Source organism: Spermophilus citellus (assembly GCF_964194105.1).
Source record: "Spermophilus citellus genome assembly, chromosome: 8".
NCBI lineage: Eukaryota > Metazoa > Chordata > Mammalia > Rodentia > Sciuridae > Spermophilus > Spermophilus citellus.
The window spans coordinates 53218640-53245905 of NC_138189.1; the positions used below are offsets into that span (position 1 = coordinate 53218640).

General features: G+C 31.3%; 1 protein-coding gene across 3 annotated transcripts in view; it reads right to left on the reverse strand.

Moving 5' to 3' along the window:
* The window catches only part of UBA6 (ubiquitin like modifier activating enzyme 6), a 94162-nt gene that overhangs the window by 45179 nt on the left and 21717 nt on the right, over positions 1-27266 (reverse strand). For 2 of the 3 annotated variants that reach the window (XM_081303050.1, XM_081303049.1), the window contains exons 3-13: positions 24617-24711; positions 23894-23922; positions 20052-20146; positions 19312-19423; positions 13259-13339; positions 10090-10212; positions 8815-8938; positions 6448-6551; positions 4925-4987; positions 4134-4210; positions 1867-1933 (exon numbers count right to left, since the gene is read on the reverse strand). In XM_081303050.1, coding sequence (XP_081159176.1) covers positions 1867-1933; positions 4134-4210; positions 4925-4987; positions 6448-6551; positions 8815-8938; positions 10090-10212; positions 13259-13339; positions 19312-19423; positions 20052-20146; positions 23894-23922; positions 24617-24711 — 970 coding nt within the window. Of the gene's footprint in view, positions 1-1866; positions 1934-4133; positions 4211-4924; positions 4988-6447; positions 6552-8814; positions 8939-10089; positions 10213-13258; positions 13340-19311; positions 19424-20051; positions 20147-23893; positions 23923-24616; positions 24712-27266 lie in introns of those variants that run through there. The other variant, XM_081303051.1, reaches the window with a different exon arrangement.

Here is a 27266-nt window from a genome sequence, read left to right on the forward strand (position 1 = left end):
TCAGCATACTAGAGTGATGCTGCCATTTCAATGTTTATAGCAGCTCAATTCACAATAGCTAAGCTATGGAACCAACCTAGGTGCCCTTCAAAAGATAAATGAATAAAGAAAATGTGGCATATATACACAATGGAATATTAACTCAACCATAAAGAAAAATGGCTTTTTGGCACTTATTAGTAAATGGATGAATCTGGAAACTATCATGCTAAGTGAAATAAGGGAATCCCAAAAAAACCAAAGGCTGAATGTTCTCTTTGATATGTGGATGCTAATACACAACAAGGAAGAGAAGGGAAGAATAGAAAGTTCAGTGGATTAGTCAAAAGGGGAATGAAAGAAAATAAAGGAGGGCAGGAATAGGAAAGACAATAGAATAAATCGGACATAATTTTCCTATGTTCATATATAAATATATGACCAGTGAAACTCCATATCATGTACAACCAAAAGAATGAGATACAAAGTTATAAATAATACGTCAAAATACACCCTACTGTTATGTATTTCTAAAAAGAACAAATAAAAGTTCTGAGACAAAAATAAAATGCTATGTACTAATACCATTTCATTGAGACATTCTAGAAAAGGCAAAAACAACAGTGATCACCAGGGTTTGGCTGCAGGCTTCAGAGATTATCATAAAGAGGCGTAAGGGAACATTTTGGCCTTATGGGAATGTTTCACATCTTGTCAGTGGTGGATATGGGTCTATACACTTTGAATTCATGGTGTACACTAAATTAGTTGTGTAAAGAATTTTGTTTACACCTAAAATGGGTGAAATTTACCTTATATAAATTGTACCAGCCGGATAAATTCTTAATCATATTCCCTTTCATCACAGACTCCAATAATCTACTTCTTTTTTTTATTTTTAAAAACTTTTGAAACAATCTATTTACAATAATCTATTTTTAAATTTTCATATATTTTTTTCTACAACCACTACATATGTAATGAATGGTCTCTCATTTATGGCTGGTGATTCATTACCTGTGGTATATTTATTTTTTCTTTTTTAAAATTACATAACAGATAAAAGCTTCCTATGTTAAGCTCTTCATTTCCCATTCATTTTTATAAAATGAGAAAAAATATTTTCAAATAATTACATAAATATTGCTATGTTGATAGTTGCTAAAGTGTTTGGCAGGCAGGCACTAGCATCATAAAATGAAAATACCATTTTCTAGGTTATATGTTCAAGTCCAAATGTGATATGCAAAATACAATTATGAGATTTGTATGTATCACATATAAAAGAGACGGTAAATAGAAAAGTTGATAATTTTATAGTGAGTTTGAGCAGGTTAACAAATTGAGTAAATCAGAACAGAATGATAAATAATGTAAACAGCATTAATGTAACAACAGCAGCAACAAATAGTAATATTCTAAGTATTTGACAAAATCACATCATTTATGTTTATAAAATAATCAATAATATTAACAATCTTATGAGGTAGGTCAATCCTATTTTATAGGCTTAAAAGATAAAGTAGAAAAAAATAAAGAAATTACCCAGTGTCACAGAATCCATAAGCAACCAAGCTGGGATCTGGAGGAAAGAGTAATTTGTGTGTGTGTGTGTTGCGGGGGAGTGGGGTTATTGGGGATTTAACCCAGGAGTGCTCTACCACTGAGTTTTAACCTCAAAACTTTTTAATTTTTATTTTGAGACAAGGTCTTGATAAGTTAATAAGGTTGGCCTCCAACTTCTTATATTCCTCCTGCCTCAGCCTTCTGAGTAGTTAATATTATAGGTATGTGCTGTCCTGCCTCGTTTAGAAAACTGTTAATATATACAACATCTACATGTTACAAACAAATCTTTTTTTAACAACCAGAACTTTGAATATTTACCTTCTCTTCCAAGGTTTCACTTATAGATGTTGCTAGTTTCAACAGCTCTTCTGAATCTTGTTGGCATCTACAATTCATAAAGGTACCTCAATGTCAATTTCCCATTGCCATAAACAGAAGCTCATATTCAAAACTAAAATATAAGATATTTATATATGGATGTGGATTTTTTTATAAAAACATATATCCAGCATATTATGAATCAGAATACTTAAATCAGAGAAATCATTCAGCATTTGTTTTTTGGGGATTGGCTAACTTCTCTTAGCATTATATTCTCTAGCTCCATCCATCCATTTACCTGCAAATGCCATGATTTTATTCTCTTTTAATGCTGTATATATACCACAGTTTCTTTATCCATTCATCTACTGAAGGGCATCTAAGTTGGTTCACAGTTTAGCTGTTGTGAATTGTGCTGCTATAAACATTGATGTGGCTGTTTTTAAGTCCTTGGGTATAGACTAAGGAGTAGGAGAGCTGGGTCAAATGGTGGTTTCAACCCCAGTTTTATAAGGATTCTCTACACTGCTTTCCATATTGGCTACACCAATTTGCAGCAATGTATGAGTGTGCCTTTCCCCACACATTCTTGCCAAGACTATTGTTGCTTGTATTCTTAATAGCTGCCATTCTGAAATGAGTGAGATGAAATCTTATAGTAGTTTTGATTTGCATTTCTCTGGGGATGGGAGGATTAAATGAATTCTAGATAGGGCAAAGGGTAAAAGGGGAGGGAGAAGAGGAAAGGGGACATAGGGACAGGAAAGATGGTGGAATGCGATGGTCATCATTACCCTAAGTACATGTATGAAGATAAGAAGGATGTGACTCTACTTTGTATATTCAACCAGAGACATGAGAAGGATGTGACTCTATATACAACCAGACATGAAAAATTGTGCTCTACATGTGTAATATGAATTGTAATGCATTCTGTTGTCATATATAACAAATTAAAATTTAAAAAACCCCATATATCCAAAGGACTTAAAATCAGCCTACTACAGTGATGCCGCCACATCAATGTGTAAAGCAGCTAGACTCACAATAGCTAACCTATGGAATCAACCTAGGTGCCCTTCAACAGATAAATGGATAAAGAAAATGTGGCATATATACACAGTAGCATATTACTCAGCCGTAAAGAAAAATGGCCCCATGGCATTTGCTAGTAAATGGATGAATCTGGTGACTATCATGCTAAGTGAAATAAATGAATCCCCAAAACCAAAGGCTGAGTATTCTCTTTGACAGGTGTATGCTAACACACAATGAGGAGGGGGAGGGAAGAACAGAGAAGTTCAGTGAATTAGACAAAGGGGAATGAAAAGGAAGGGGGATAGGAGTAGGAAAGACAGTAGAATAAGCTGGACATAGTTTTCCTATGTACATATACGAACACATGACCAGTGAAACTCCACATCATGTACCACCACAAAAATGGGATCCTAATTAGCGTAAATTATACCCCATGCATGTATAATATGTCAAAATATACTCTACTATTATATCTAAAAAGAGCAAGTTTAAAAAATCCTGCAGCACTTAAAAAAAAATGAAATAGGCATACTGTAAAGATACAGACATATCAATGTTTATAGCAGCACAGTTCACAATAGCCAAGTTATGTAACCAGATCACATGCCTCTCAAGAGACAAACAGATAAAGAAAATGTGGCATACATAGACGATGGCATTTTACCCTGCCATAAAGAATGAAATGATGACATGTGTTGATAAATTAATGGAACATCATGCTAACTGAAATAAACCGGGCCCAGAAAGTCAAGGGTCAAATTTTTCCTCTCATATGTAGAGGAATGAGAAAAGGGAGGAACAGTGGAATGAAACTGATCAAACTATACTATGTACATATGAATATACTACAATGAAGAATGAGGAATTCTGCCAACAGTGTTTTACTGACTTAAAGATAACTGGTTTACAAATAAATAAATTACTTCAAAGCCATGATCACCTAACATTATATAAATAAGATTTAGTTTTAAATAAAAAAAGCAAAATCCTTTTGTAATAGTACTTCTAACTTAAGAAAGAAAAAAGTATGACTAGCTCACTAATTCTCAGTTTTTTTTTAAGTTATAACTTTTAAAGCCATCAAAAAGTCATAATAAATGTTTATATAGGTCAGTATATTTACTGCTTTTGCAATTACCAGGGGCTTTCTTTAAAAAACACTAATTTTTGAGACCTGTTTTTATATAAAAGAAAATAGTTCTTTTAAAACAACAACAAAAAGTTACCCAATATTTGGCTTGCGGTTGTAGTTGTCCTGAAACTGGTCCAATGCAAGCATAGCTGTGTGAATCTGTAAAGGTGCCTATTTAAGAACATTAAAAATTGGCTTCATTTATTAAATGCACAGTATGTGTCAGACACTAGGCTAAATGCTTTTAAAATATTATTTAATTTTAACCCCCATGCGATACACTATTCATACTGATCATGACCAGAGAAGTAAAATGACTTGACCTCAAGGCAATAAAGGTATTTTTCAAGGAATCTCTCCAAGGTGGAATAATTAGTGATTATCAGGCTATTCACATGAAACTTAAGAGCAATATTAATTGAACAACAGAAATAAAACTTTTGTGTAAGTTTATCTAATCTTTTTTCTTTATCAACAATTACAAATTTGCAAACTGTTTCTTCCTTCCTTATCACAAATACATTTGTTAAAAAATTATATCCAGTGATTTAAAAAAATATATGCCTAAGTTTGTTTGCTCTTATATAAACTCTACATGGTTAATAAAATCTTAATAAAGTCAATTTGTATAAGTTATTGAAATCATTTTATAATCAAAGCTAACAAATCCTATCAAGTAAAACTTTAATCATTCTAACATTTTTTTCCATGATACAAATTCCTGTTTTAAATTCTTCAACTTCAGATATATGAGTATAATTAATTAATTAAGAAAACCTGAGGGCAAGAAATATACATGGTTACTCCATTTTAACTTTATCATCACTTACCAATTCCCTTCCCCCACTCTGTTGCCTCTTTCAAACCTGAAAAGTGTGTATTTACCTCAGGTTTGCTAAAATCCGCAATAAGGCACTTTGGATGTTTTATCTGCTTCTCCAATGGTTCCTAACAGGAAAAAAAATTTATTATTTCACAGCAAGTGAGTGATTACTTGACAAAATACACTGTTACGTATCAGTGCAATAGACATAACAATAAACCTTTCCCAAAGGTCTGAAATAATAAAGAAGTTTGTCTTAATTGAAATATAAAATATCTACTATTCTCCCTTATTACCACACTATAAGAAGTTACATGCAAACAACTGCTCTACATAGTAAACTTAAGAACTAACAAGAACATCTTTATACTCCAAAAACTTTATTGTTATTTATAAAAACATATATTGTTAAGCACACTTCACATGTCTGACAAGACCAGAACAGATATTCTAAGATAAAACCTTTGTGGATTAAAAAACCATCAAGGTAAAACAAATAAAAACCTGAAAGACAATTACCCCCAAATACCCACCCAATCTGAACTTACTTGAGGCACAAACTATTCAGTTAAAAATTGGGGACAGAGCAAGAAAGAAGTATATAGGGGCAGATGTGACTAGCTGTAATATTTTATTATTTTAGTTTTGCCTTGAACAAGCCTTCAGGAGTACTATAACTGTTAACAGTTCTGGTGTGGGGGAAGACAATGAAGTTAAAACCCGAGAACTTGCAGTAAAACTTCTCCAAATTCCAAGTAACATCATCAAAAAACCAACCAATCAGAGATGTGTTAGACAGATTACATGGAGAAGTGGCCTAAAGACTTAAGCAGCAGGAGATCTTTTAATTTCAGGAGCATAGGTCTTTATATTCTATTTAGCAACTTACACTTTCATGTCAGGTAATTATTTTATATTTCCAATATACACATTGTTTTTTCTTTAAGCATTAAAATTCAATAGAATTTTAACTTTAAATTAAATTTGAATTAACAAGTATAACAAAGAAATATTTCTTAAAAAAATAAACTAAAAAAAAAAAAAACTAATAAAGCAAAACAACCTTTGATATATCTTTTGAAAATACATATGTTTTATCTCTTAGGAAGTAAACAGTATGATCAACTCTTTGATTATTCAGTAGTGTATATTTCCTTTGAGGTATGCTTATATAGATTTTTTGATATCAGTTTGTTTCTTATATTAATCCAATTTTCCTCAAAGTGGGTAAAAGTTAAACAAAAATTATACAGTGTTTTTGACATCAGTTTGTTTCTTAGATTGATTCCATTTTCCTCAAAGTGAGTACAAAGTAAAAGAAAACAAAATCAATTCAGCTTTTAAATTAACTGTTTGGTTAACTGAGTATTACATTTTTCTCTTAAGTTATTATTTTTATAAAAGGAAATATATATATACATATATTTTAGTTGAAGGTGAACACAATACCTTTATTTTATTTTTATGTGGTGCTGAGGAATCGAACCCAGTGCTTCATGCATGCTAGTTGAGCTCTCCACCACTGAACCAAACCCCAGCCCCAAGAAAAAAATATTTTTGAAGCAAAAAAAAAAGAATTACTTACAAAGCAAAATGTTTTAGGAGTTTTAACTTGTACAGCTATGCCTCCATGTAAATATGGTTCCAGTTCTGTAGTATCACCAATACTAAAAGAAAATGGTGATACCACTAGAAGAAAAAAAAATAATAAAACCATTACACAGGAATATAAATACTGATATTTGAAGATTTATTTTTATAAAAAAATTAATTCTAATTTATAAAATTAAGAGATTCCAGTATAGATATTCTTTATAGGGTAGGGGAACGTGAGGAGCTATAGAGTATTTTTTCTAATGTGATCTTTAAGACTTAAAAAAAAAATCAAGAAAACTCAGAGGAAAAAAACAAAGAGAGAAATAAGAGGTACTCATTATTAACATTAAAATACTTTATAAAGTTTCAATAATATATTGATACTGATCAATCATACAGTAGGTTCTGGCTTATGAAGAGACAAATGGAACAGATCAGAGAATTCTGAACAGACTTAAGTACATCAATAGACACAATAAAGGCAAATAAAGATTGCATCTCAAACCAATGAAGTTAAGATTATGCAATATAGGAAAAGATATTGAATCTCATTCATAATACAAAAATGTAAATTAATATTTTGCTCTGGTAATATTTTCATTCATAACACGAAATATTACATAGTCACAAAAGAAAAAAATTTAGAAAAAGTTTGTCTGCAAAGACTGATGTGAAGAGATCATGAAGACATTTTGTTCAATGGTAAGTCAAATGGTAAGTGATATGCTGCCTTCTGTGTAAAAAAGCAAAAGGAAACCATAGAAGGATACATAATAAACTAAGAACAGTAGTTATTTGTGGTGAACAGGTAAGAACAAAGGAGGTGTGTACTTTTGTATGTAAATATATTATTTCAGTTACTTAACGTTTTTCACAAAACAGAAAATTATTGCAATAACTAAGCAGTAACCAATTAATAAACATTTAAAAAAGCTTCATAAATAACAGCTTTATTTAAATATCCCTCATTGTAAGAGAAATTTTTGATATAAAATGTAGATTTTCTTTGTCTCCATTCTTTGCTATCCGATTGCTTCTTCATATGTAGGCAGTCTCAAGAATCTGACCACAATCCACTAAGGTATGGACTCCAAAATAACAAATGATAATCCCAAAGGATTAGTCAATTTTCACAAAAATAGATAATTAATACTGGTGATCTGAATCTGTATTTAAGATGTTGTAACTGAGAAACAAATTCAAACAGTTGTTACCAAACATGTTTAAATATAGATACAAAGATCTATACAGAGTTTGTAACAAGGACTCATTTTTTTCTAAGAGATATATTATAGTCGTTTAGAAAAAAAGGCAATACTAATAGTCTATATATTAATCACATAGTCTATATACTAATCACATAATTATATTTTCAAACATATCAGGACAAAATCAACTCACTCTTCCCTGAATTGGGGTAAACATGCCATTCAGTTGAATTACAGTTGAGTTACAGTTCAGTTGAGGTTGTCTAGAGCTGTCTTTTACTCTTTTAGGAGGAAAACCACAAACTACATAAATTAATGTTGGCATAATTTCATTATCTCAACTTCAAATGGCCCTTATGATGCTTGATAATATTTCCATTTGTTAAAATGATTATTCTCCTCAAAACTGTGGCCTTAGCACCTTCCCTCTAATTTGGGCCATAATCTCACATAGACCCAGAAAAAAAAAAATGAGTATGACTTCTTGTCAATTAACTTTCAAACTTGCTTGCAGTCATAACCATTCATCCCTTCTCTTTTAGCCACTGAACAATAACATATATCCAACCAATATCTAGTTATCTTCACTTGAATACTTCACTCGACAAGCCTAAACTACTCATTATCTTCTGTCCCAAACCTACTCTCTTCTTCTTTCTTGTACTCCTTACATGAATGTTATCCAATTAGGATATTTGCTCAACTACCAAGATAACAAAATGTTTCTTTTTAAATATTTTAAGATTCTTGGAATTTTAATTCTCATTGCTAGCCCTATCAAAGCACATTTCAATTAGTTGTGTTCTATCTTGGATCTGAGACTTTTACTGTTTAACTCTGTTTGGAACGTTCTTTTTCAGTACCTTCTGAAGTCATTCCAACCTTCAGGTTTTTATCAGGTTACGCTATCCTCACTGTTGCTATCCTCCAACCAGGCAAGGTATCTTTACTAAGTTTGGAGTTCTAAGAATGTCTGTACTTTCTTAATATCATCACTGTTTAATACTTGAACTGAATGTCTTATGCTCAAGACCTATGAATCAGATTTCTATCAGTTGACATTATGTTCCCAACACTGAGCATAGTATCTGAATTATAAAGGTGCTGAATAATAATTATAAATGAGTCAATAAAACACATCACCTTACCAGTTATTTGTTGTGTAGATCCATTTAAACCTGTCATTCCATTAACTTCTCGAAATGTTAGAAGCTGTCCTGTCTCAAGTTTGTGGGGATGATTTTCAAGGCAAGTGACAATGCCAGGATTAGCCTAAAAATTAGAGTTATCTATTAAAAATCAAGTTCACATATTCTTTTAGTATAAATTCCAAAACTCACAGAAAAATGACAACGTTATCATAAAATCCTCAAACCCAAATTCGAAGCCATCTTTTCACATTAAGTGAAAGCAAGCCTTTAAAGAACTGTCACAAATAAATGATCAACTTAGTACTTTTTAAAATGAATGTTGAAATATAATTTCAAGTTTAGGGGAGACATTTAGAGATTCCAAAGACTTTGGATATTTCAAAGATTTGAGGATTTGTTTGACTTGTAAAACATAAAAAAACTAGGTGTTAAAAATTAAGAGTCTAACACTGGCTATCTTAACGTATGGGAGGTATATAGACACTTTAAAATAAAAAACCACTCTAAGCAGGGATATACAAAATGATTTTTCAATTAATTTTTCTTAAAAAAGGTGTGAGAAAGGAAACATACTAAGTTTAAAAATAAAACATAAAGTCAGAAATACAACTATTGTTTCATGGTATATTATTCCTTTGTAATTGGCTGCTTTGGGTTTTAATGTATAATAACTACAAAGAGAACAAATAAATTACTTTGGTTAAAAGAAGTGAGTATTAGAAAGGAATTAATTCTACATTCTTTTAGGAAACAACAAATTAAGATTACATGATATCAAGGAAGTGTGGTTCTAATTTACTTCTACTCACAGGTTAATCAATTCTTAAATTGTTCTCCCTTCTAAATATTGTTTTAGAATGTAATGGATCAGAAAAGTCTTTCTCTACCTTTTCCTATACATGCAGTGTTGGACCAGGTGACTTATGATATAGTCCATCCATGATGTGACAAAGTAAAAAGCTTAGTAAATAATGAATCACAATTATTCGGTATAGAACAAAACTGAAACTAAACTTTATAATATGCAAATGTTCTATCAAGTATAAAATAATGATGGAGTACATCTAGACACTATTAAAATTAATATTCCAATTTCAAGTTAGTTTTAATATAACAATCAAGAAATATTTCCTAATAATTTTAAAATATCATAAATGAAAATATTCATTTATTCTGCTTATTAGAATATTGTGTTAATATTTCCTTTTTAAAAGAAGCATTCACATCCACTTTAAAAAATTTTGTTTAAAAAGTTCCTTAATATAATCATACTTGCGTTATATTTGAAATGAAAATTTCTTTTGGTTCTTCTCCAGTAGTATCTGAAACTTCAAATTCCTCACCAAAATCACAAAACAACCGTGACCAAATTCCATGTACATCTGCACTGATGAACTGTGAAATGGCAAAAATAAGATTTTTAATTTATGTGAAGGAGAAAAACACCTCAAACCTAAACTCTTTCATAAAAAATTACATTTATAGTTAAGTATATTCTTTGGAAAATAAAATGAATCATGAGTAGAATAAACTGTATATAGATCAGGTTAAGAATCAAGAAATTTGGACATCTGGTGAATGGATTATTTGGTATAACAAAGTTAGAAGAACAATAAGTATATATCACCATTTTTCATTTTATGATTTTTAAATAACAAAAATTATGTCCTCATAAAATTCGAGCACAGTATATAACAGTTATTTGATTTAATGGCCTGGGAATGAATATTTTAGCAAAAAAAGAAATGAGTATACATTCACTAAAAGCAGTAAAATGAATGAAAAATAGAACAGAATGAAAAGCTAACAGCAGTCTAAAAAAAAGAGGAGGAGGAACTAAAAGTGAAAAAACAAAGTTGTGAAATTAAAAATCAGATTCTTTAACAAAATCTGAAGTATTTTATTAAAAGCAATGTTCTTTAAAAATGCATTGTTTCTATGTCAAGAATTTGTAAAGAAATTATTTTTGTGCTGAAAACTACTTTTAGAGCTATTGCTAAAAAATAACAAATACTTGTTCCGTAGCATATCTAACCCAGCATAAAATAGTTTTCTAACAAAAATAAAATACAGTGATATTTGGGTATATCTCATAAAAATGATTTGTCATTCCTATTTTTCAAAGTATGAGATGGCTATTAAAGTACATGCCGCTTGATCATGTGTTGTCTTTATTGATTAAAATGGGTCAATACAGTTTTTGTTGTTCTTTTATTGAGACATAAAGCTGGGCAGAAATTTATACGCAGCTGCTGTTGCTGCTTATTTTTAATTTAATTTTTATTTTTTTAAGTTTAAAAGCTGAAAACTCCAGGACAATTTATGTATTTTTTTCCCAAAACAATTCTGAAATATAGATATGTTTAACAGTTACATAAACAAAGATTTTAGTTTATAATCTAATGTAATTACTTAGTAAAAATTCTGTTCCCTGTTGTAAATTTACAGATTATCCTGATTGACCTTAAATTGTGAACTAGAGCACAAATTTCCCAAAGAGAGAACAAATAGACTATGAAAATACCCAAACTGAAAATTTTCTTAGCATACTTATACTATACAGAATGATTTTGGCCTAATGCCATTCTTAGAGTAACAGTTTTTTTTTTTCTTCCAAAGAAAACAGTAACCTCCAAAACAAAGTAGAGTTAGTTGTGTGTATTCAATTACAGGAGAAGGATTATGATTTTTCTTTCTTCCCAGTGTTACCACCAAGCACCTAATTATGCTAGACCAAAAAAAAAAAAAAAAAAAAAAAAGAACAAAACAAAAAAACTAGGAGCCATTCTTGCTTACTCTTTAAAAACTAACATCCAGTCTTTCACAAGTTCTATCAGCCTTTCTTTCTTTTTTTTTTTTTTTGGTGCTGGGGATGAACCTTGAGCATGAGAGGCAAGCACTCTACCAACTGACCTATAACCCCAGCCCCTCAGCCTTTTTTTTTCTTTTTTAAAAAACTGCACAAGTTACATCAGCCTTAAAAAAAAAAATTACCTCAAACTCAACAATTTCTCATTTTCTCTTCATTTTTCATCTGGGACACCAGCATCTTTCATTTAGACTACTGCAATAATTCCTAACTGGTCTGTCTGCCCCTATGCTACTCTTATAATCCAATAGTTCTCTTTCTTTGGGATCACTTTCATAATTACCTCATACTCTCAAAAATTATTAAAAGCTCAAAGGGCTTTTGTTTATGAGTTATACCTATTGTTATTTAAAACAAAGCTAGGGAAGTAGGACAGCTAGATCAATGGCACAGTGCTTTCCTAGCCAAGTGTGAAGCCCTGGGTACTGTAAAAAAATAAATAAAATAATAAAAAAATAAAAAGGATTAAAACAGAAAAAATTAAAATACAAAAACAGACAATTTCCACAAAGTGTCAGAGGACTGACATCAAAACACATCATATAGATGCTGGAAAAATCCACTGTACCCCGTAAGAGTGAAAAAGTAATATTATGAAATATTATGTAACATTATGAAAACAATTTTGAGAAGAACTCCTGAAAGGCTTTAGAAACTATGCTAAGACCACACTTTGGAAACCACTGCTACAGTCTACTCTCCACACAACAAGCTAAAGTGATCTTTTAAAAATGTAAGTCATATCAATGTTTAAGGGGCTTAAAATTCAAATATCCTTAAAGATCCCATAAATTATGGCCCTCTACCTACTTCTCTACATCTAATACACTAGTTTGTTTATTCCTACTATCCTTTTCTCTTTTTTCTAACTGCATTTTAATGATCTTGGCTTGCCTCTTGTTGCTCAAACACTCCAAGTTAATTTTTAAACTTGCAGGTTTTTATACATTCCTCTGCTTCGAATGTTCTTTTCCAGATCTTTAAATAGCTGATTCTTTCTCAGGGTTCTAGTCAAATGTCATCAGCCCAAAGAGGACTTCCTTGACTTTCTAATCTAACAGAAATGGCACTGGGTGTTCTCTCAACCTCATACAGATACTGCTTTTATTCTTTGCCCAGATTTTTTTTTCTTTGCTTATTTATTATACATCTTCCTTAGCAGATGGCAAGTTTCATGAATAAGAAAATCTGTGTCCTGTTCACTAATGTTTTTCTAGGGCCCAGAACTGCACCGGGCACATAGATGTTCAATGAATATTTGATGAATGAAATAATGCACCTCTTGAAAACCATCATTATATCATATTTAAAACTAGATGATATATTTACTGTTTATCAACCTTTCCATTCCTAATCTTAACTCTTCCTTAATTTTGGCAATTTGTCTATAAACCAAACTTAGATCCCTGTTTTAAAAACAGGAAATGAATATACCAAAATTAAACAGAGAAATCTTATGTGATTGTCCTCATGGAAAAAGAGCTTCTTTGTAACTCAATGAGTAGCTACAAATTTTAATAGTAAAACTGTTCCTCTTTTGATTAATTGCATATCATTATGAAATAAGAATACCTTAATTGGAGGGTAATGAGAACGGCAATACTCATTGACCTTCTTCTGCAATGTAAGTTTCATCTCAGTCACCACCACACACTGTTGACAATAAAAAAAATTACAGACTACAAAATGAAAAATTCTTTTAGTAAAGTATAATTTCTTAAAAGTTAGAAGCACATTAGTTTGAAATGCTATCCTTATTAAAAAATTATTACCCTATTGTATTCGCTCTAAGGTTATTACCTTCAGAAACACAAAATATTATAAGTAAAAACATATGCAGGGGAAATCTACCATTAAATTCAATTACTATTAGAGACTTCACTATTAGAAGAAAACCTAATATCCTATGTGGTATCTGTGCACTGTCCAAGTGGTTGGAGCATTATTTTACCTGTTACTACCATGAAAATACCAATCTAGCTATCAGAATACTACTTTCATGTAAACTAAAAGCCTCTTATAATTTAAAGACACATATTAGCTGGTGTAACTTTCGTTTACTTCTGAAATTCAACAGACTCAAAAAATAAACTTTTTAATGACAATCTTATTAGTGAAATCACTCAATCCTATAGCAAACAACAATTTTCAATGCATACTTAATCTTTTATGTTTAATTCTGCTAAAATTAGATGGTTTTAAAATCAGATTTTATTATAATTACCTTAGATTCAAAGAGGTCAAATACTTTCTCCTTAAGGTCATTTGTCTATGTAGTAGTAAAGAACAAGATTCTCAGTCCCCTTGTGTTTCCTCTCTGCTGGTCTGAGTGAATTGGATGTTAGTTTTTACTAGCAATATTCAAGTATGGATTTAGTTTTATTTACCTATGTCAGAATATAGTATGCTACCTGTAATGAGACATTTGGAAAGTCATAATCTTGATGTTATTTATATGTGGGTATGCCATAAATGTTAAGAGTTTAACTTGGGGCCATATCTCTGGATTATATATACCAACTAAAAACTTGAGGGATAAGGGAGTTCAAGGGAAAAGACTTATCTACTGCATGTTATAAAACAGCAGATTTCCTAACTTCAGTGTTTTCTCTTAAAGCAATGCACTACGAGCACAGGCATCCATTGAGCCCTTTGTGTTACACTAGTGGGATTGGAGGGTGGCGAAGATGGTGATAAAATAAAACCTAATTTCCACATTTAAAAAAATTTATTTTAGTTTTGATTAATGTGTATTACTTAACATGTATGAATTAAGGGGGTTCAGTGTAATATGTCAATACATGCATATATAGGTGTGCACCGACCAAATAACAGTATTTCATTCTTTTTTATGGCTCAAATACATTGGTATATATCTGTGAAATTTTCTTTACCTAAGCATATGTAAAAGGGCACCTATGTTAATTCCATGTTTTCATAATTGTGAACTGTGCTGCAGTAACGATGGGTGTGCAGGCATATCTTTGGTATGATTTAATTTACTCTAGATATACATACCCAGAAGTAGGAATGTTAGATCATATGGTAGATCTATTTTCAGCTTTTAAAAGAACCTCCATACTGCTTCCCATGATGGTTTTACTAGTCTACAGTCCCGTCAACAGTTTATGAGAATGTCTTTATTTTCCACATCCTTGCCATTTTTGGTTTTCTGATAACAGTTGTTTTAATTGGGGTGAGATATTTCATTTTAGTTTTGATTTGCACTTCCCTGATGGCTAATGATAGTGTTTACTTTTCATATATTTATATTTTTTGTTATTTCATTTCTTTTGAAAAACGTCTATTCAGATCATTTGCCCATTTTCTAGTTGGGTTACGTGTTTTTACATTAGGTTTTTTGAGTTCCTTAGGTACCATGGCTCCTTTGGCCAATGGGTAGTTGGCAAATATTTCCTCTCATTCTGTAGGTTAGATCTTCACTGTTTTTTCTTTTACTGTGTAGAAGATTTTTTACTTTGATGTAATGCCGTTTTTTGTTTGTTTGTTTGTTTTTTTTAGTTGTCCTTTTACAGTCACAGCCAGAAAATCACTGCCTACACCAATGTCTTAAAGTGTTTTCCCTTCAGCTCTTACATTCAGGGCTTTTATAAATTTTGAGTTGATTTTACTATAGGGTGAGAGATAGGGGTCAAGTTTCAGTCTTTTATATATGAATGTCCAGTTTTCCTAGCACCATTTGAGAGACTGGCTTGTTTCTGATGTATGTTTTTAGTGCTTTTGTTGAGAATTAGTTGGCTGTAGATGTGCAGGTTTATTTCTAGGATCTCTATTCTGTTTCACTGTTGTGCATCTGTTTTTATGCCCCTACCATAGGGTTGTTACTATGGTTCTGTGGTTGTCTTGAAAGCAGGTATTTTGATATCTCCAGTATTTTCTTTTCTTTGTTCTTTTTGTTTAAAACTATTTTGGCTATCTACTTCCATATAAATTTTAGAATTGCTTTTGTCTAATTTTGAAAAGAGTATCACTGGTATTTTGATGATAATTGCACTGAATCTATATATTACTTTGGCAGTAATAACATTTAAGTAACATTAATTTTTTTCAATACAAGAACACAAGAGGAGGGGCTGGGGTTATGGCTCAGTGGCAGAGTGCTTGCCTAGCAAGCATGAGGCATTGGGTTCGATCCTCAGCATCACATAAAAAAATAAATAAAATTATATATTAAAAAAAAAGAACAAAGAGGGCCCTCCATTTTTTGTGTGTTTTAATTTTTTATCAGCATTTTGTAATTTTCATTGTAGAGGTCTTTTACTCCCTCAGTTAAATTTATTTCTAGATGTTGTTATTTATAGTTATTGTGAATGGGACTGCTTTCATGATATCTTTCTCAGCAATCTCATTATTATTGTATAAAAATGCTATTGATTTTTATATGTTGATTTTGTATTCTGCAACATTACTAAATTTGCTCATTGGTTCTAATAGCCTTTTGTTTGTTTGTTTGAACTTTAGGTTTTTCTATGTGTAGTATCACTGCCAATAGGAATATTTTTACTTTCTCATTTCCTATTTTTATGTCCTCTATTTCTTTCTCATGCCTAAATGCTCTCATTAAAACTTCCAGTACTTTATTAAATAAGAATGGTAAGAATGGACACCTTTATCTTGTTCTAGATCTTAGATGGGACACTTTTCAGCTCTTCCTCATTCATTATGATGGCTGTAGGAATCATTTTTGTCTTTACAATGTTGAGTTACAATGTTGAGTTATGATCCTTCTATACCTATTTGTTCAGGGATTTTATTTTGAAGGGGTGTTAAATTTTATCAAAGGATTTTTCTTTTCTTTTTAATTTTTTGTGGTACTAGGATTGAACACAGGGCTTTATGCATACTAGGCAAATGCTCTATCATTGAAGTGTATCCCTAACCCTTTTCATTTTGACACAGAATATACCTCATTTGCCCAGGCTGGCCTGGAAGTTATAATCCTCCTGCCTCAGCCTCCTGAGTGCTGGGATTACAGCATGTGCTACCACACCAAGCACAAATACTTTTTCTGTGTCTAAGGGATGGTTAATGGATGATTTTTTATTCTTCATTCTGTTCTTATTACATTTATTGGTTTGTGTATGTTGGAACTATCCTTGTGACCATGAGATAAATAAACTTGATCATGGTAAATTTTCTTTTGATGTGCTTTTAGATCTGATTTGCTAGAATCGTGTTAAGAATTTTTGCATTATTGATTAGTGACAACATTGGTCTATATGTGTGTGTGTGTGTGTGTATTTTTTGTTTGTTTGTTTGTTGTGTCCTTGTCTGGTTTTAGTAATGGGGTAATCCTGGTCTTGTAGAATGATTATGTAAGGATTCCCTCCTTTTCAATCTTTTGGAATAGATTGAGAAGAACTGGAATTAGGTATTCTTAAAAAAAAAAATCTAGCAGTGAAACTGTCTGGTCCTATAGTTTTCTTTCTTGGAAGACTTAATTATTGCTTCAGTATCACTATTTGTCATTGATCTGTTTGGGTTTTCATTCTTTGCATTTTTGTGGTATAAGTCGTAATGTCTCCTTTTTTAAAAATCTCTATTTATTTGGTCTTTTTTTTTTTTTAAATTTTTTTTAATATTTATTTTTTAGTTCTCGGCGGACACAACATCTTTGTTTGTATGTGGTGCTGAGGATCGAACCCGGGCCGCACGCATGCGAGGCGAGCGTGCTACCGCTTGAGCCACATCCCCAGCCCTATTTATTTGGTCTTATTAGCCTGAAAGTAAGATAAAATCTAACACAAAAACCAACACATATTGAATCTGAGGATTTGTATTTTATCAATACTGAAAAGGACTTAGCCATAATTTCTTTGAGTATTGTTTTTCTTAATGCTTTCTTTCTAGAAATCCAATCTCTAAAATTAAAGCTTTCCATTCAAGCTCTCATTTCTTTTATTACTCATATTTTCTCTTATTTCTATATACTGTAGCCTCAATTTCCTCAGAGCTATTATTCAATTATCTAATATCTGTGTACCCACTGCTTAATCTATCAACTAATTTCTAATTTTTATGACTACATTTTCATTTCTACATTTTCTACTTAATTCTTTACCACATCTGTCTGGTCTTTTTTGATACTGTCTCATTTTTATATTAAATATTTACTCCCTTCTTTTAAGATTTATTCAGTTTGAAAACTATATTTATAGTTTTTTTTCCAACAATTCTTTTTTCTGAAATACTTAGAGAGGTTTAACTCTAATTTGTTCTATCCATCAACTCTTGATCAATTGAACTGCTTTTTATTGTTTTAGATTGTTAATTCCTCAAAGGGGCTTTAAATATTAGAATGCAAAGTGGCCTGACGGAGTACATTATCTAAATTTGTTTAGCTTCTGTCTGGCATTCTAGGGTATAGTCAAAATAGTACTACTACTTTGGTTTTTTACATTAAATCTTTAGCTTAGGAATTTCTGGACCACAAAGATTATTATGTTGATTTCTAAACCTGTGTGGGTATAGGCCTATGGTTACAAATTTCTAGGGAAGACCTCTGTTTTTTCATCAAGAGCTCAAGAAAAATCAGACAAGTTTACTGTTCTGATAGGCAAGGAGAAACTATTATCTGTCCTTTCACTAAGGTTGTAGGTCTCTGAGATTTCAGTTCCATGAAGAGAGGGAGTTGGGTCTCAATACCATTTCTCTATCTCATGTAGATCTACATCTGCATCACATATTTTCTCTCACCATTAATTCCTAAGAACAAGTATTGCAACAAGTAGCTCTGTCCCTGAGAGTGACCAACAGTGTGTTTACCTGGCCTCTAATCACTTACTTTATTTTCTGGTTAGGTAGTCATTTAAATGAAAGTATGTTAGTAATTCTTGGGTGGAATTCTAGGTGTCAGAAGAATAGATTTTAAGTTATTTGGTCCAGAACGTAAGTCTACATACTGATCTTTAAACAAGAAATGACAAAATTTAATCAAAGAAAAACAAAACAAAACAAAATAAAACAAAACAAAACAAAAACAGGGTCAACCTAGGTACTTTCAGAATATCCAATATTCTACAAAATTTTAGTACATAAGGAAGATTGAATTATTGATCCATGTTTACTCCACTCTAACTGTAATGTTTCTTTATGGCTCCTTAGGAAGAAAATAGAGTACTTCCTTGCGTCTTAAATTTGACCTTGACAACGTGACTTATTTGGACAATGAAATGTTCTTGAGAGGTTGGCTTGCCTTTTGTTTTTCTGTTAATAACATGAGAACATGAATGGTGTAGTCTCCTGGTCTAAGAAGAGATATATTAAGATACTCAGACTCTGAAGTTCAAGCTAAGTTTAGTGTATACAGCAGAACCCCTAAGTGACGTGCAGATACGTGAGGAAGAAATAACTGCATGCTGGTATAAATGAATTTCAGTAGTTTTTATGCACATTACTATTAAAATAGCCAAATAAATTTCTGTGTCATCAGTTCTTAAGTCCTCTCTTGAAAAATGAAATATCTGATAAGTATTACTCCAATAATTCTAATGTGAAATTTTCTTGTTTTGCTCAATATACTAACAACAGTCATGCTGTATTAATACTTGATGATATGCCTGGGAATCAGTCAATAACATTTAATACAAAATTTGTTTACTAACCTGGTATTTATGTAAAAAGGAGAAATCTGTGGATTCATTGAAAGGTACGGAAGATAATGTGACGTGAACATATGGATTTAGTTCTGCAATACGATAAAGTATAGCTTCAGCCCTAAAAAAATAATTAACCATCTTTCATTCAATCTCTCAAAGTTGGACACTTAATGACATCATAAGAACTTAATATATTATGAAATTTTAATTGAAACAGTAAATTATACAAGAAAAAAGCTAATTTATGTTTCATAAAATTATATAATCTTAAAAATATATTGTCATAATTCATAGAAAGCCAAATAATCTCTAAGTGTACACTTATGGTTCTAAATTCCATATCCTAGAAGTCTAAATGATTCAATAATACTAAAGATATGGCTCAATAATCCCAAAGAAATTATTTTCTAGATACCAATGACTATATAAGAACCTTGATAATATAATTAGATGGACAAATACCTTTATTTTATTTATTTATTTTTATGTGGTGCTGAGGATTGAACCCAGTGCCTCACACATGCAAGGTAAGTGCTCTGCCACTGAGGTACAGCCCCAGCCCAATATAAATAATTAAATAAGCATACGATAGTACTTACTTAACTATGGTACTGTAAATTTATGGTAATGAGTTAAACAACTATGACCGAACTGGTGTTCCGGACACAGAAAATATTCTATTTAACTAAATATTCTATTTAGTTAAAAATTCTAAAAACTATGATAAGACATCAAAATATCTTTACCTGTTTCTCCCATTCACAACATCATCTTCGCAGAGAAAGAAGTTGGTTCCTAGATCCCATGCTTGGCATTTTTCTGTATCATGGATTGTAAGTGCCTTCAGAAAAGAGGAAAGTATCTGTTGAAATCTAAAATAGGACAAGGATACTCAACTTTCTCTAATATTATTTACACTATACTCTCTATATTTTTATGCATAAATGCAACAAAAATAATTTCAGGCATAAAAATCAAAAAGGATACAAAACTAGATCTATAGATGATATATGATTATGTAACATCTAGAAACCCCAATACACTGATAGAAAAAAAAATTAAACATTTAAGAGAATTTAAATTTATCAAATAAGTACCTTAAAAACCTCAATGTATAAAAACTCAAAAAATTCTTATAAACATTTAAAAATATGCCATGTTCCAAGTCATAAAAGCAATTCACAAGCTAGAAAAACAATATTTGCAATCCATATAAGGTCCTTTCAAATCTTACAGGAAAAAAGGGCAAGATTAATTTGTAAGAAATATGTAAAGATGCTTGGCAATACTCAGGAAAGAAATACCTTTTCTCACTCATTAGACTGGCATAATAAGTCCAAAAGTTTGACAACATGCTGTACTAATGAGGGTGAGGTAATCAACCACTCACATAATTACTGATGGGGATGTGAAATGACTCAACTTCAATGGAAAGAAATTCAGCAATTTCTTTCAAGAAGACAAATGCATTTATCCTTTGACACACTAACTAATTCCACTTCTAGGACTATCCAAAAGACACTCAGGGAAACATACAAAATGACATATGTACAAGGGTATTAAATGTAGCACTATTAAAAAAGAAATAATCAAAATGTCCAAGTTTTCCAATATGGAAAATTTCATATATGTGATATATCCACATATGTATATCCATGCAACTATAAATTTAGAAATCTTCAGGATATGCTACTAAATGATAAAAAAGGAAGATGGAGAGAAAAGCAAGTCACTATAAGAAAGACAGAAAGCGATAAATATACATACACATATATAGATACACATGTATGTGTATACACATTTGCTTATATTGAAAAACAAATGAAGAAAATATCAAAGAAAGGGCATAATATAATAAGTGAATAAAGGAACAGGGTTAAGAAAAGATTCTGAAAATATGTTGCTTTGTAAATATGACTTTGAAATCAAATATATGTCACATAACAGCACAATTAAATTAAAAGCAAATTTCCTAAAAATCCAAAGCAAAATAAATAAATGAACCAAACTGTTAATATAAATATTGAGTCATTTGCCTAATTACCCAGAGGAATTAAAGTGTCTTAAGAAAACCATTAATTTGTCTGTCAAATTCAAGTAGGATTTAAAAAAGAAAAAAAAAAAAACCCTTGAGCTGTTGTTAACATATTTTATTAATAATACTGAAATTGGTATTCTAAAACTATGTCTCATATATATGAACACCTGCAAGTAATTAGGTTAATTTCACTAGGAACTAAGTAAGCCCCTACATACAGTAAGATAAAAAAAGCTTAAAATATAAAATCAAAGTAGTAATATCCAACAATCCTAAATGAATTAAAAATTTTAGCAATCCCTTACAATCCTAAACTTGAAAATCAGAAATTTTGGTGCTTATTAGACCATTAGAATTGTCTAATTCTATCTACCAAAAAGACTTTATAAGTGACAAACACTACTGGAGTTGTATCAAAAGAACTTAAAAAGTTGCAAAGAATTCCGATAACCAAAGATGGAACAATTTTAGCATCAATGAAAATAATCTCTATGTGGATCAAAATACATTAATTATGCTTAAATCCTTGCATTTATCACGACATATCCATCCATACATACATATTGAGTTCACAGGTCTCTTTTGGGATAGGAACCCACTATATATGTGTGTGTGTGTGTGTGGTGGTGGTGGTGGTGGGGGGTGTTGGTACCAGGGACTGAACTCAAGTGTTTAATCACTAAGCTACATCCCTTCCCCTTTTTCTTTTAAATTTTGAGACAGGGTCTTGCTAAGTTGTTAAGGCTGGCTTAAAACTTTTGATCCTCACTCAGCCTCCAGAGTTGCTGAGATTACAGGCATGAACCACCCGGCTGGCTGAATCCACAGATTTATAAAGCTGGCAATTAAAGAAGGAAAATTCAAGTATTATCTTGCCTTTCATATATGTATGATCTTAAATAAGTGATGAATGGAAATTTTTCTTTCTAAAATATTAACCCAGCTAATAAATGAGAATATAACTGTGGTCCCTAATGAAACAATGGATCTAGGCAATGATCACTAATGGCTAATAATCATCATTAAAAGAGGGACAACAGGATATTATCGACTCCTGATGGGAGAACACAATATTACCCATAAAATAGTCTTGCTAAAGAATCAAATCAGGGCTGAGGTTGTGACTCAGTGGCAGAGCGCTTGCCTTGCACATGTGAGGCGAGGCACTGGGTTTAATCCTCAGCACTACATAAAAATAAACAAAATAAAGATATTTTAAAAAATTAAGATATTAAAAAAAGAATCAAATCTTTTTTTTTTTTTTTTGGGGGGGGGGTTGTGATGAGGATTGAACACGAGGCCTTGTGCATGCAAAGGCAAGCACTCTACCAACTGAGCTATATCCCCAGCCCAAGAATCAAATCTGATTCTGATTCTCTGCACATAACTACCGGTTTACAGGAAATGCAGGAATAAGGGAATATGTTACCAGTAACTAGTTTCTTAAACAAATAAATTCCAAGATAAAATTAAATCCAGGAAGAAAAATCCTCAGATTAAAATAAACAAGTTCAATATATAAATTTTACTTGAATCCCTATGAGAACCAAAAAAGCCTTAAAAAAGATATAAGAAAACTACTAAAATCTGAACACAAGGTAACTTATGATTATGCTAAACAGATTTTAAAGATGACCCCAATGCTTCCAATTTCCTATATATATGTCTTTGGGTAAGCCCTTCCTCTTGAGTATGGGCTGCACTTACTTCTAATATTAGGTTATGAAAGACTATAACTTGATTTGTTAGCACAATCCCTTTCTTGTCTTATCCTTACTTACACTGATGAAGCAAGCTACCACAGTATGAGCTGCCCTATGGAGAATATGACAAAGCAATGAACTAAAGATAACCTCTGGCCCAGAGCCAGCAAGGAACTGAGGTTCTCAGTCCAATAATCTAACCCATGAAGACCCAAATGCTGCCAAAAAGAAGAGCAAGCTTGAAGCAGATCCTCCACTAGCTAGCTTCAATATGACTACAATTCCTACTAAAACCTTAATGGAAGCATTATGAGATCTTCACATAAAGGAACCAGTTAACTCATGCTTGAATCCTTACCCACAGAAACTGGAGATAAGAAATGTTTAAGTTATCCAATTTGTGGGTAAATGATTTCATAGCAACAGGAAGTAATATAAACAATATTTAGAATTTGTTACATTTTTAGGTGTGAAAATGGTATTGTATTAATATTTATAAAAGGTACCTCACTAAAGTGTTCAAAAATGATATATAAAATACTATGTCTAAGATTTACTCTAAAATAATTTGGCAGTTGCAGACTGTCAGAAATAAGAAGGAAATAGATGGATATGTGTCTCTGAATTGGTAAATGAAGCTATGTGATATGTACATAAGTTTTGATAAACTATTCTATTTTACAACATTATTGAAATTTCTTGTTTATAAACGACAGGAATATAAAAACAATTTTTCTATTAAACAAAGGCACAATAAGTCAAAGTATAAACAATACTACCTTTATAAATGAACAAAAACAAAATCGTAAGCATAATTTTTCTTACTAAAGGACATACATTCACTTACCTTAATCCCTGCAAGAACAAGATTCTTTGCTATAAAGAGAAAAGAAAAAGAAATAGTTTAAATGACTTTTTTTTTGGTAATTATACAAGAAATGTAAGTCCCTTGCAAAAAACAGTTAGAAAATACAGATTAACAAAAAAGAAAAAAATACAATTTTGTATAATCATTCCACCCAGAGGCAACCACTTTTAAAATTTTACTATATTCTTACAAACATGTTTTTATGAATATATATAAATGGATACGGCAATTAATCATTAATAGATATTAACATGACAAAAATAGAAGCAAAGAGAGTCATTATTGGTTCCTTGTGAAAGTACATAACAATGTCAAGAAATAATCTTGCCAAAAGAAATCAAAATTGAATTCAAGGTGGGCGTGGTAGCACATGCCTGTAATCCAAGCGGTTTAGGAGGCTGAGGCAGGAGGATGGTGAGTTCAAAGCCAGCCTCAGCAATAGCAAGGCACTAAGCAATTCATTGAGACCCTATTTCTAAATAAAATACAAAATAGGGCTGGGGATATGGCTCAGTCGTTGAGTGCCACTGAGTTCAATCCCAAGTACCAAAAAAAAAAAAAAAAAAAAGTATTCAATCAAGCTTGTGGATCTAATTTCCTTATGGAATGTATAAGAAAGAATAATAGAATGAATTAAATTCTTTAAAATAAACTTATGTTGGTCAAAAGTATTACATAAAATCATAATAAAATATTGCTTACCAATTTCCAAACCAAGACCGCCCATACCACTTAAGAAAACATGGGACTTGGCCATCTTCTGCATTGCTGTGTCCCCAAGAACATATCTCTGTCGACTACGTAAAACACAATGAAAAAGATTAATGTTTTAAAATTACATATCCCTTAAAGTTGTTTTCAAACTAACAGCCAGGAGAATGCCCAAAACTATAGAATGAAGAATAGCTAAGTATGGTATTTTAAAATAATTAAATATTGCAGTGAAATAAAGAAATTCAATAAATTGTCAATGTAGATTTTTTTGAAATATCATTGCATTTACTGATATGAATAAATCCCATAAATTTCATTCAAAGAAACAAGACACACAATAAGACATTCAAAGCAAGCTCATTTATATAAAAAGCTGAAAAACAAGCAAAATGTAAGCATATTGTTTAGGGTTACATGAACAATATAACATGGGTTAATAACCCAGAGTGTATTTTTAAATATTAAACTTGATGGGGAATTTTTTAGTTATATTTTGTATTGACTTCTAGCTTAAACGGACTATGAACATATATCACAATCTGATATATTCACATTTTAAAATCTGAGCATGTATTTGATCAATTTAAGACATGTTGCATGTATTCCTGAAAAGAATGTATACTTTATAGCTGTTTAAGACACAATGCTCTTATCATGCTGTTCTAGTAGCTCAATGGTAGAACACTTGTCTAGCATGTACTGGGGCCTACACTCAAATCCCTAGCACTGAAAAAAAATTTTTTTTAATTAAAAAAACCAAACAATTAAGGCATTTGTAAATGGATGGAACTAGAGAACACTGTGCTAAGTTAAATATGTCAATCCCAAAGAACCAAAGGCTGAATGTTTTCTCTGATCCGTGGATGCTAATTCACAATAAGGGGGTGGCTAGGGAAGAATAGAGGTCCTTTGGATTAGACAGAGTGAAAGGAGGAGGAGGGTATAGGAGTAGGAAGAATAATAGAATGAATCAGACATTATTACCCTATGTGCATATATGATTACACAACCAGTGTAATTCAACATCATGCACAACCATAAGAATGAGAAGTTATACTCCATTTATGTATTTTGTATCAAAATGCATTTTGTCATGTATGACTACTCAGAACAAATAAAAAACAAACAAAGAAACAAACACACCACAACGTTATCTATATGTGCATTAAGTTTCTTTTAATAATCGGGTTGATAAAATTATCTATACTGGTTCTGGTTTTTCTTCTGTTTTTATTCTCAACCAGCAAAAGCAACATTTCAAAAAACTCGTATTACAGTTGTTAACAGTATCTACATGCCTTGTATCTAAGCACCTAAATAGTGACTGGTATATAATAGCAGTAGCTAACACTTAAGTTTTTATTATGCACCATCACCATCATGCAAAACAACAGAAAAACTTAAGCACGGAGAGGTTAAATAACATAAGAAGTGAAGGTAAAATTTAACTGAGGTAGTTAAGACTTAGCATTTACTCTTACTCTCTATGCCACAATATATGTATATTGAGGAATAAATTAATCCTAGAAAATTTATAATGGGAGGAGGTACCAAACCCAACAACAATTAGTTTCTCTAACCTAATTCTTCCCTGTACTTATTCCTACTCCCCAGGACAGCCATCGTGAATTTATTTTTATTTATTTTTTCCTAATATTTGCGATCTTTATCTCTAAATGACATGCTTATACTTTCATTTCTTGATCCCCCTCCCATTTTGTATGTTACCTATTAACTTCCTAAGAAAGATGAATAATCTTTCTAATGTACAAATTTTAACTAATCCTTCTTTTACTCTAAAAATCCAAATGGTTTCCTATTTCCCTTACTGTAAAAGTCCAAATTCTTTAAAATTTGTCATAAGGCCGCTCATAATCTAGTTCTTGCTTAGCTTTCCAATCTTATCTCTTGCCACCCTTTGTGGAACTCCTTCCTGTGTAATATAAAGATTCTTAGTTCTCCAAATGTGGTACGTTCCTTTGGTTGTAGAATATTCCTTTCCCCTAATATTCTAGGCCTGACTAGTTTCTATTCATCCTTAAAGTCTCAGCTTATACTTTACTTTCCTATATTATGCTTCCTTTAATCCTATCCTTTCTCAATACAATGATAGACCACTGTTTATGTGCATCTGTAACACCTTATTACAGTGTATTCATTATTTGTCTGTTTTTCTAGGTGATACATGGATTCCGTAAGGCAGGGTCTTTGCCTTATTTGTCACTGCTTCCTCAGTGATGAATAAGGTCCTGTCACATTGTGACACAAAAAAACAATTTGCTAATTTAATGAAAGAAATGAACTGGCTGGTACACAAGAACAACACTTCTATGTTCTCAAGGACTTGAATCCTCTTTTCTACGTTTACAGTCATAAGAACTATGCTTAAAGTGTTTTCCATCTTAGTCTTGCCTTTAAAATAAAATACATTTTAAAATAAAATAATAACCATATGAATGCAGTTATAAATGACAAAAACATGCAGATTTAAAAAAAAAAAACCCAGAACCCCAAATAATCCAATCAATAAATGGCAAAGAAACTGAAAAGGTACTTCACAGATGAAGAAATATAAAAAGTTACAAATATACAAAAAAATGTTCAATATCTCTAGCAATCAGAGAAATGCAAATTAAAA